Source organism: Priapulus caudatus, unplaced genomic scaffold (genome assembly GCF_000485595.1).
Source record: "Priapulus caudatus unplaced genomic scaffold, Priapulus_caudatus-5.0.1 Scaffold966, whole genome shotgun sequence".
NCBI classification, from domain to species: Eukaryota; Metazoa; Priapulida; class Priapulimorpha; order Priapulimorphida; family Priapulidae; genus Priapulus; species Priapulus caudatus.
Window position 1 is genome coordinate 62,707 of NW_014578027.1, and position 12,317 is coordinate 75,023.

Here is a 12,317-nt window from a genome sequence, read left to right on the forward strand (position 1 = left end):
ATGAGGCTATAGCAGGCCGAAGTCGTTATATATATATTATATATATATATATATCTAATTGTAATATACCTATACTTTATACTCTTATATACTTTACTTCTATATATATATATATATATATATATATATATAGATATATATATCTAATTGTAATATAATGACCTAATCCTTTTTACGCGCGGTGAGGTTGTGAATCTTTTGCGGGCGTCACCTAGAGTACCCGGCAGTTTAAGGTGACCCTGATCATATTGAGTGGAGCCCACTCAAAACCTTTTCGTACAATGGGAAAGTTCGATCTTTGTTTTTTACTGCACAAATAGGAATGGCTCGCGTCGCAGTGGTAATTGGTTGAACTGATTGACTATGTTTTGGTGGTCAGCACCATAAAGCGGCCTCAAACATAACTGAATACCAGGCCAACCGACTGTACGCCGGGAAACAATGGACGGCTCCGGAAATCCTGCGGGAGAATTTCCCGCCGCCGCGCGGTACACAAAGGGGCGATGTGTACAGTTTCGCTATCATCTTGTATGAACTAGTCTTTCGCTGTCCGCCGTACAACTTTGACGAAATCACGCCCAGGGGTACGTAGCTCGCCGTCATTCGTCGCAAGCTTGCCGCGCTCGTCCAAAAACCCTCTCCCATTACTCGCGCAAACCTTCCCTACCACCCTCTCAAACCCTCCCCACCACGCTCTCAAACCCTTTCCACCACCCTCTCAAACCCTCCCTACCACGCTCTCAAACCTTCCCCCACCACCCTCTCAAAGCCTTCCCACCACCCTCTCAAAGCCTCCCTACCACTCTCTCAAACCCTTCCCTCTACCCTCTCAAAGCCTGCCCACCACCCTCTCAAACCCTCCCTACAACGCTCTCAAAGCCTGTCCACCACCCTCTCAAACCCTCCCCACCACCCTCTTAAACCCTCCCCACCACCCTCTCAAACCCTCCCCCCATGCTCTCAAAGCTTCCCCACCACCTACTCAAACCCTCCCCACCACCTTCTCAAACCCTCCCCACCACTCTCTCAAACCCTTCCCACCACGCTCTCAAACCCTTCCCACCACTCTCTCAAACCCTTCCCACCACTCTCTCAAACCCTTCCCACCACTCTCTCAAACCCTCCCCACCGCGCTTTCAAACCCTCCCCATCACCCTCTCAAACCCTTCCCAGCTCTCTTTCAAACCCTCCCTACCACCCTCTCAAACCCTCCCCACCTCCCTCTCAAACCCTCCCTACAACCCTCTCAAACCCTCCCTACCTCCTTCTCAAACCCTTCCTACTACTCTCTCAAACCCTCCACACCACCCGCTCAAACCCTCCCCACCACCCTCTCAAACCTTTCCCACCTCCCTCTCAAACCCTCCCTACCACCCTCTCAAACTTTCCCCACTACCTTCTCAAACCCTCCCTACCACCCTCTCAAACCATTCTTTTCCCACCCTTGCTTCATTGTCCTCAGTATCTTGCTGATCATGCTTCGCATAATAATCACACGACAATTGCATTTCACCACGCTCGAAGCGATGAAAGCAAATATTCACGTGAACACTTGCGCTTGAAACGTGCCCGAATCCGACGAAAAAAACATAGTTTACTTTAGTATAATGATTGCATTGTCCCTATAAGATCCAAAACCTCTTGTTTGTACTGAGGAATATAGTGCACTCTGAAATTGCATGCCAATAATTCATTGGTAATTAGCCAATAATTCAGTAAACAACCGCGTGCCCCACTTATTCTTAATAAGTAAACCAACGCCATGAAATCGTGCCCCCTCCCCAATAATTAAACAATTAAACTAAATATTGAGCAACGAACGCTGCGCGGTTCGATACCCTAAACGCTCGCGTTAGGGTTCGACTCCTGCCATTACGTGTTGTCGTCCGTTTGGCAGACGCCATCAGTAGGATTCGTAACGGAGAGGCGAAGCCGTTCCGTCCGACGCTCACCGACATGACGCTAGCAGACGAACTGAATCACCGCATCCTGAGTCTGCTGCGAACCTGCTGGGACGAGATACCGGACGGACGTCCCACGTTCACGCAGATACGCAAGGAGCTGCGTCACATGGCCGGCGGCACGTGAGTGTGTGCATGCGGGGGTGGGGGTATATGGCGTCGTGTGTTGCGTGCGCTGGGTGGATTGTGTGTGTGTTTGTGTGTGTGTCGTGTATGCGTGTGTGTGTGTGCTAGCGGTGATGTCGTGTGCGCGGCGCGCGCCGCGTGTGTGTGTGTGTGTGTGTGTGCATGGTGTGCCCGCGCATTGTGTTGGCGTGATAATTGTCGCGACACATTGTTTAGGATATGAAGAGGAGAACCGACGAACATCATGTTTGGACAAGTAACTTTCAAGTACAGCTCTCTATGATGGACCTTGCGTCGGGAATCTGGAATACTTGCAACAACAGAGCCACCTTCAGTCTCTACGCAACCTGAAGGTAACGTAACGCGCCACACATTTGCTATCGCTACTCCAGCATGAGGAATCATGCCTAATAGGATATATTCAGGGAGTCTCTTGGATCAGACTGCCTGGATATATGTTCAACGTAGCATTCTAGTACGGAAACCCCTGCCTACCTGTGCATTAGATGTGTGAAGCTTGGAACCGCTTTCAAGGACGTAGATCCACTACTATGACTTCATATGATGGTTCGACGAGCACATCACTCGATGTTTTAAAGCTATTATTATTATTATTATTATTATTATTATTATTATTATATATGACTACTACAGTTATTATTGTTATTTAATTAATTAATATAATAATAATAATATATGATTATTATTATTATTATTATTGATGAAATGATTATTATTAGTATAGTAAGTAACAATTTAGTGAGCGTATATCTCTTACGTATGACGTTTGTTGTTACACACACAGTCGAGCTAACTGTCCTCGTCGAATCATCGGCTGGCTGCTCAAGATAACTTGACTAGTCGGACCTACCAAGCTCCTTCGCTGGACAGAACAAGAAATGACCAACGGATAAACGAGAAGACGTTTTCTGCGTAAGTGATTTCAATTTGAAAAAAGTTTAAATTAAAAATTAAAAATAAAAGTAAGGGAAATAAATGTGTAACATGGGGATTTTTACGGTGGATTTATTTATCAGCGATTAGTTAATCAAGTTGATTGACGCAGACTCAGTCATGCACGGGATCATTTCAATGTACATGCAGGTCGTGGTGAGACCATTATACTGATTGTTAGCTATGATAAACGGTTAGTATTAATAAAGTATATATTATATATTATATTAATATTTAATATTATAGTGTACGAGTTCCGCATATATATTCCGTCATAACACGTAGCTACTGCCAAAATGGCGTCGCGCTTTTCCGAATGCATTTATCATCACATGGGTGATGCCTAATTGAAAAGAGGTAGTTAAATCTCAAGAACCGCTATTCTTTATAATATGTCTTTTCTAAACGTGCATCTGGAATTTTTATATCTATATCAGCGCAGCCCTGGTTTCGATTCGTAGGCTATTATTCTCCTCCCCTGTTCTGATATATCTTTTCTTCAACGACAAAGATGGGCCCTTGTTTCGTTCGATACGCGTGCTGCGGCCCGATAACGTTATCCACTCGGGAAGTTCACACACCGAGTTAAACAGCGTTACATTCTCCTTTGTCTTTAAGATGCACCAGACAAAATTACTTCTATATATATATAGATATATATATCTAATTGTAATATAATGACCTAATCCCTTTTTACGCGGGTGAGGTTGTGAATCTTTTGCGGGCGTCACCTAGAGTACCCGCAGTTTAAGGTGACCCTGATCATATTGAGTGGAGCCACTCAAAACCTTTTCGTACAATGGGAAAGTTCGATCTTTTGTTTTTACTGCACAAATAGGAATGGCTACGCGTCGCAGTGGTAATTGGTTGAGCTGATTGACTATGTTTTTTTGCAGACACGCTAGTGATCATCATAGCAGTTGTCGCATCTTCAGTGTTTATCGCCGCCTGTATCATATTCGGTATCTATATGTACAGGTGCGTTCACTCGTCACATACCCACATACACGCACACACACGCACGCACGCACACGCAAGCGCGCGCACACACAAACGCGCACACACAAACACGTACACACACAGTTGAAAACACACATGCATCTCAAAAGTAGATGCAAATTTTACTTTTGATATATATATATATATATAAATATATATATATATGTGAAAAGAGAGATGGGACTCTTTCTACCAGACGGTCAGGCAAATAGCAAAAAAAGATGATTGTGTAGTACAGACGTGGACATTTTTATCGCCCAGTGAAGAGGTTTTCCCGTATTTAATGCTCTACTTCTGCTACGCAGGCGATCAAAGTTTGAAGCCTCGCTACTGTTGATGGCATGGCGACTATCGTGGGACGACATCGAGATGGTGGACAAACCGAAGAAAGGGTTCATGTCCGCCGGCTCTGGTAGTGAAGTAAGTACACGCAGCCTGGCTGCATCGTTGCAAAGATACACAGCATCCCAATCATTAAGATGTTAAGCGAGGAGCAATTCCAGGCGACCTATTGGTGAGAGATAAAGTATGTAACAAGTAGGGGATAACGCAATGTAAGGTAAAATATGGATAGGTATAACTAAAACCGTAATCACAATACCTAAATATATCCCTAACCCTAACCCTTATCATAGCCCTTACCCTAACCCAGAGCCTTACCCTGGCGTTAATCATAATCCTAACCCCAACCTAGCTTACCCTTACATTTACCCTGACCCTGACCTTAAATCTAACACTGACCTTGACCTCGACCTTGACTCTAACCCGAGTCCTGAAATGAACCACAACCGAAGCCATAACCCTAAACTAATCAATAATCAGCGTTACACGAACTCAACCCTTCAGCTAAGCTTCGCCCTCGCTACATCACGAAGCGCCCTCTATAAACACAATCCACCTTATTACAGGGCAGCATATCGAGTGACTCCCGCACGCGATCGCGGTCGCTCAAGGAGGCCACCTCAGAGCCCTCTATCGGCAAGGCGTCGTCGAGCGGCTACGCTAGCTGCTCGCGGTCGGGAAAGAAGAGCGGCCTGGGCGACATGCGAGGTCAGCAGATCTTCACGACGGTGGGGATCGAGCGAGGCCGCATGGTTGCCGTGAAACATATCAACAAACAACACATGAACGTCACCCGCCAGGTGATGCTGGAGTTCAATGACGTAAGTGAACAAGGTGGTGGACGAGCTAGGCCCATAGAACTAGAATAGAATAAAATAGACTAGAAGTTCTCACGCTTCCGTACAGCTCAAACGATTGCGTGCGTATGGCAATGCGACGGATTCGTCCAAACATTGCTGAATGCGTTTGGGATAGACAAACGTGAAGACGCCTATATGACTTAACAGCCTAAAATGAAAAAAAATAAACAAAATGTAATATCCTTGAATAGAAGAGATGTTGAAACCGATTATGCAATACGAATATTACTCGTCATTAGATAATTGGATTCAGGTTATTAAAATTTTGATATTGAACATAATGACATGTATACACGAGACTTTGTGTGTTTTTAGATAAATCCGATAATAAAGATGCAACGTTAATAAAAGAAAAAAACGGATAATCAGATAATTTCTAAGAAAATCGATATTGACCGAAATGATATGTACGCATAAAAGGCTCGTTCATCTTGCGGGGTTTCTCTCGCACGTGTGTGTTTGTTTGCAGATGAAGGATGTGATCCACGATAACCTGAACAAATTCATCGGCGCCGTCGTTGATCCGCCTAACATCTGTCTGGTCTGGGAATATTGTCGCAAAGGCAGCCTCGTGGTAATCAATCAAATCCTTACTATGACAGATATCATTGCTGACAGCAGCTCAAATAAAGGTTATAGCTATACATATAGACATGTACATGTGCGTGTGTGTGTGCGTGTGCGTGTGCGTGTGCGTGTGCGTGTGCGTGTGCGTGTGCGTGTGGTGCGTTGTGTGATGTGTGTGTGTGTGGATGGTGTGTTGTATGGCGATTGTGTGTTGTGTCGTGTGCGTACCGTTGCGCGCGCGCCGCGGCGTGTGTGTGTGGGGGGTGTGTGTGTGTGGCATGTGTGCGCGCATGTGCTGCGTGATAATTGGATTCGCCGACACATCTGTTTAGGATTAATAGAGAACGCACGGACATTCATGTTCGCAATAACTTCAGTACAGCTTTCTAATGACGACCTTGGTCGGAATGGAATATTGCACAAGAGCCACCTTCGTTCTCCGGCAACACTGAAGGTACGTGGTTAACGCTGGCACACATTTGCTATACCTACACCAGCATAGGGCAACATTGCTATAGGATATATTCAGGAGTCTATGAAGACATCCTTGATATATTGTTACAAGTACGCTTCTTAGTATCGGAACCCTGCCTACGTGCATTAGATGTGTGAAGCTTGGACCGTCTTTCAGGAGTAGTCCATACTATTGACTTCATGATGGTTGACGCGCATCACTCGATGTTTTAAAAGCTATTATTATTATTGATTATTATTATTATCTATTATTAGTATATGACTACTACAGTTATATATTTGTTTTAGATTAATATAATAATTATAATATTATTTTTATGATTATTATTATGAATATTATTATAGTAGTAGTAATAAGTTAAACAATTGTGAGCGTATATTCTTTACGAATGACGTTGTGTTACAAACACGAAGGCGACCAACTGTTCGTCGATCATCGCTGGCTGGCTCAGCGATTAACTGACTACGGACTACAAGCTTCCTCGCTGACAGAACAAGAAACGACAACGATAAAGAGACACGACGAGTTTCTTGCGTAGTGATTTCAATTTAGATACAAATTAAAAAATTAAAATTAAAAAATAAAAGTAAGCGGGAAATTAATGTGTAACAGTGGATTTTACGGTGATTATTTACCAGCGTTTAATAGTTGTTACGATGACTCAGTCAGCACGTGATCATTTTCAAAGGTACCATGAGCAGCGTGGTAGAGAATGTCTAATTTGTTATGTATTAGTAACGTATAAGTATTATATTATATACTTATATATATATATTATATGTATATTTAATATTATAGTTGTAAGTTCCTGCATATAGTATTCCGCATAACACTGCTATCCAAAATGGCGTCGCGTTTTCAATGCATTTTTTAAGTTACTATGGGTATTGCTAGATTGAAGACGGTAGTTTTTATCCAAGAAACCGCTATTTTATGATATCCTTTTCTAACGTTTGATTGGAATTTTATTATCTCTTACTATACGGGACCTGTCGAAATCGTGCTCAGTTATTCTGCCAGCTGTTCTGAATATTTTCTTCACCAACGATGGTTCGTGTAACGAACGGTCTGCGGCCCGACTACGTCATCAACCGGGAGTTCACAGACACCCGAGTTTAAACAGCGTTACTTCTCTTTGTCTTAGATCACCAGACACAAAGGTGGTCAAGCACCATAAAGCGGCCTCAAACATACTCGAATACCGAGGCCAACCGACTGTTAGCGCCGCGGAAACAATGGACGGCTCACGCGAAATCCTGCGGGAAGATTTCCCGCCGCGCGCGGTACACAAAGGGGCGGATGGGTACAGTTCGCTATCATCTTGTCATGAACTAGTCTTTCGCTGTCCGCCGTACAACTTTGACGACAATCACGCCCAGGGGGCTACGTAGCTCGCCTCATGCGTCGCAAAGCTTGGCCGCCGCTCGTCCAACAACCCTCTTCCATTACCCGCGCAAACCTTCCCATACCACCCTCTTCAAACCCTCTCCACCACCCTCTCAAACCTCCCTACCACGGCTCTCAAACCTTTCACCCACCCACCGTCTCAAGAAGCCCTTCCACACTCTCAAAGCCTCCCTACCACTTTTCTCAAACCCTTCCCTCTACCCTCTCAAAGCCTGGCCACCATTTTCTCAAACTCCTCCCTACAACGCTCTCAATCCTGCTACCACCCGTCAACCTTCCACACCCTCGTCAAACCCTCCCACACCCTCTTAAACCTACCCACCACCCTCTCAACCTTTTCTCCACCACCGTCTCAAAACCCTCACCATCACCGCTCTCACCTTCCCAGCTCACCTTTCAAACCCTCCTTACCAGCCTCTCAAACCCTTCCCACGCTCCCTTTCAAACCTCCCTACCACCTCTCAAACCCTCCCTAGCCACCTCTCAACCTCCCTACCTCCTTCTCAACCTTCCTACTACTTCCTCTCAACACACTCCACCACCTCTCAAACCTTTCGCACCTCCTGCTCAAACCCTCCTACCACCCTCTCAACACCTTATCCCCACTACCCTCTCAAACCCTCCCTGACCACCCTCTCCAAACCATTCTTTTCCACCCTTGCTTCATTGTCTCAGTATCTCTGCTGATCATGCTTCGCATAAGAATCACACCCACAATTTGCTTTCACCACGCTCCGAAGCGATGAAAGCAAATATTCATCGTGAACATCTTGCGCCTTTGAAACGTGCCCGATCTCCGACGAAAAAAAATAGATTTACTTTAGTATAATGAGTCTGCATTTGTCCTATAAGATCCCAAAGACTTTGTTTGTACTGAGAACAATAGTGCACTCTTGAAATTGCATTGCCAATATTATTGGTAATTAGCCAATAATTCCAGTAAACACGCGTTGCCATATTCTAATTAAAGTAAACCAAACGCAGAATCGTGACCCCTCCCAAAATTAAACAATTAAACTAAATATTGAGCAACAACGCTGCGCGCGTTCGATACACCTAAACGCTCGCGTGTGAAGGTTCGACTCCTGCCATTTACGTGTTATCGTGCCGTTCGGCAGACGCCATTCAGCTAGGATTCGTAACGGGAAGCAGGCGAACCGTTCCGTCCGACCGCTCACGACATGACGCTAGCAGACGAACTGGAATCACCGCATCCTGAGTCTTGCCTGCGAACCTGCTGGGCAGAATACCGCGACGGACGTCGCACGTTTACGAAGATACGCAAGGAGCTGCGTCAACATGGCCGGCGGCATCGTGAGATGTGTGCATGCAGGGGGTGGGGGTTATAATTATATCATATATATAATCCAGGAAGTAGTCATAGCGAGGAATGTATATTATCTACTATCTCCCTATTATCTACTCCTGTATATATTAATTATCATATATGTGTGTGTGTGTGCGTGTGTGTGTGGTGTTGTGTGTGTGTGTGTGTGTTGGTGTGTGTGTTCCGTTGGCGTGTGCGTGCGTGCGTGCGTGACGTGGTGCGTCGTGCGCTGTGTACTGTGTGTGTATATTCGCGCATGTGTTGGTATTCCCGCGCTTGTGTAACGCGCTTGAGCTAAAACACCCGTGTTTTACTATAAAGACGTCACATCGACTCGATCTGACTTGATACCTAATGCCTGGTCAAAAATCGCTGATGTAGGAAAGTATAGCTAATAATGAGAGCCATTGTTCTCATACCGTATCAACCTCATCGCAACAAATTCATGATAGTTAATGGAAGAGAATTACAACAGTAACATGAAGCGATGTGAAGAACCGCACGGCGTCAGATTCTTATTGAAGAGCAGCAGCAAGACAGATCGTGCTGCTCTTATCGATGCTACGTCGTAAGTATACGCAACATCTGGTCTGCGGTGCTCTACTAGTCTTCTTCAACTCGCCGCTCTCCCCCCTCTCTCTCTCTCCTCTCTCATCTCCCTGCTCCTCTCTCTCATCTCTGCTCTCTCGCTCGGCTCTTCTCTACTCTCTTTCTTTCTCTCTTATAAGACATTCGCTATGTGTCGTAGCAACATGAATTTTGTTAACATAATATAAATACACTTTAAATCACGTCGGCTAGATTAAAGTCGCTCAGTGTTTCCATTCTATCTTGTCTTCCTCCATATATCCTCTCCTCTCTACTTCTGACTTGTCTCGTCCATTAGGCTTCTCTTTTCGATCTAAGTCTCTATAACACGTGTGTACTCCCAGTATACTCTGCATGCGCAAGTTCCTTAGTGGCGGTTGTCCGCTAGCGCTCACGTATCTGTCCTAATCGTCCGGGGTGGCCGTTCGGGTCGCTGCGTGTACGTCCGGTCCGATACGCCGAGGTCCGATCCGCTCGTTTGGCCGCATCGCTATTTTCCTGCCGCTCGCTCGTAGATATTCTCTGGCTCCAACGCATCATTACCTCTTCTCATGTTTATCTCGCCAATCTAATATCTAGTCATTCTATTTTTCTCTTATTCAAAAAGTACACAGTATGAATATATTTAACAATTAGATTCAATAGGCTATATAACGATCGCTATTAATATATTAATATGTAGTCATTTTAAAAAATTATCCTCGAAAAACTTTCAGATCGGATTACTCACAGGATGCGACACAGAAAAGTGGGGGCGGGGGAATCTGATTTTGCGCGCCGGCGCCGCTCTCGCCCTCACTCACGGTGACCACATGTACTGACCCTCGCTCACATTTCCATAAACACACCTCTCTTCTAACTCGAATTTGAAGTATCAAGTTTATTATGTTCACCGCTAGCGTCCAGACCGATGTGACGTCACTAGTCGGTGGTAGCTGACTCGCTGAAGATTGGGAAGCCAGTTGCGCCGGAGCAGTACGATTCCGTCTCCATCTACTTCAGCGACATAGTGGGCTTCACGACCATCGCGTCTGACTCATCTCCTCTGCAGGTAAGTATATCATGGTGGCTGTACGCGGCATGCCCCGCGTCCTTACTTACTTACTTAGGTCTTTTAGCCCCATGAGTAGCATAGGTCATCGACGACGCTCCGCCAGCGCACTCGACCATGGGCTGTTTTTTCCATCTCCCTCCAGGAGTGACCGCTTCTCTGCATTTCTGCCTGGGTGTCTCTACGCCGCGTGTTTCTTGGCTTTCTTCTCTTCCTCTTTTCTGTGGATTCCAGGCCTGCCTGGTGATGCCCCGCGTCCTGCTGCATGTTATTCATACTCGTGTACGTAGGGAAACAATCACGCGTATGAATAAAAAATTGATTTTGTAATAATAATTAAAAAATTGTAAATTAAAAAATCACAAATACAAATACAAATACAATAAATAGGTATTCGTAAGTAAGTAAAGCAAGTAAAGTGCAGATATAAGTATAACTACAAGTACTGCACGAGGACCATTTTAAATGCAATTTTAATTACACAAGTAAAAACACAAAACAAGTACAAGTACGACGAAAGAACAACCGCTACAGCTACAACTACAAATACAAATACAAATATAAGTACGAGTGAAAATACAAACACACGCGAGCACAGTCGTGTGAGCACAACTACACCAATGCTATCCCCGCTGCTTACAGATTGTCGACTTTCTCAATGACCTGTACTCGGTCTTCGACGACATCATATCACAGCATGACGTCTACAAAGTGGAGACTATAGGCGACGCTTACATGGTAGTCTCCGGCCTGCCGCAGCGCAACGGCAAGGTGCACCTGAGAGAGATCGCCAACTGTTCGCTGGACCTTCTCAGCTCGGTGACCAACTTCAAGATACGACATCGCCCGCAGCAGCAGCTGCTGCTCAGAATCGGTAAGCGAGCGAGGTGACGCCGCGTGCACGTGTATGCGAGGAGGAGGGGAGGATCAGGAGGGGAGGGAAAGAAGGGGAGGGGAGGGGAGGAAGGGGTGAGGAGGGGAGGAGGAAAGGTATAGACATGGAGATTCAGAAAAAAGGTAGTGAGGGGCGCAGAGAGCGCGAGCGAGAGGGATAGATAGGCAGACAGAGAGAACGCGAAAGAGAAGGAGGCGATGGAGAAAGGTGCGAGAGAGAAAACAAGGAAGAAACCCGAAGGAAGAAGACGGGAGGAAAGGACAGAGAGGCAGAGTAAGAAGGAGGGCCAAAGCGAGCGAGCAAATAAGAGAGAGACCGAGAGAAAGAAAGATAGAAAGAGAGAGGGAGAGAGAAAGCGCGCGAGAGAGAGACAGAAAGAAAGAAAAAGAGACAGAGGCAGAGACAGACAGAGAGACAGAGAAAAGGTACAAATCCAGCCGATACTGTCTACCCTCTCTCAGTAAGAAGTCTATCCAACCTACAGTGTTCGCTTCATTCGTGGTTGCATGCATTTCAGGTCTACACGCGGGCTCCTGTGTCGCCGGTGTCGTGGGTCTGACGATGCCTCGCTACTGCTTGTTTGGCTCTAGCGTAAATCACACAGTGCTGATGGAGTCCTCTGGCAAACGTACGTATCGCTAGATGCGTATTTTGATTCTCTCCATTGATGTCTATTGCGTATATTAGTTGCTATAGGTCTGAACACGAGGGTGTGTGTGTGTGTGTGAGAGAGAGATAGAGAGTATGTGTGTGTGTGTGTGTGTG

At 45.5% G+C, this 12,317-nt stretch overlaps 1 protein-coding gene across 1 annotated transcript in view; it reads left to right on the forward strand.

Annotated features, from left to right (window-relative positions):
- The window catches only part of LOC106814703 (atrial natriuretic peptide receptor 2-like), a 16,395-nt gene extending 4,201 nt beyond the window's left edge, over positions 1–12,194 (forward strand). The window contains exons 2-10 of the mRNA XM_014819051.1: positions 380–584; positions 1,898–2,080; positions 3,938–4,019; positions 4,346–4,460; positions 4,949–5,203; positions 5,712–5,816; positions 10,532–10,657; positions 11,300–11,531; positions 12,070–12,194. Coding sequence (XP_014674537.1) covers positions 380–584; positions 1,898–2,080; positions 3,938–4,019; positions 4,346–4,460; positions 4,949–5,203; positions 5,712–5,816; positions 10,532–10,657; positions 11,300–11,531; positions 12,070–12,194 — 1,428 coding nt within the window. The remainder of the gene's footprint in view (positions 1–379; positions 585–1,897; positions 2,081–3,937; positions 4,020–4,345; positions 4,461–4,948; positions 5,204–5,711; positions 5,817–10,531; positions 10,658–11,299; positions 11,532–12,069) is intronic.
- Positions 12,195–12,317: the final 123 nt, after the last annotated feature.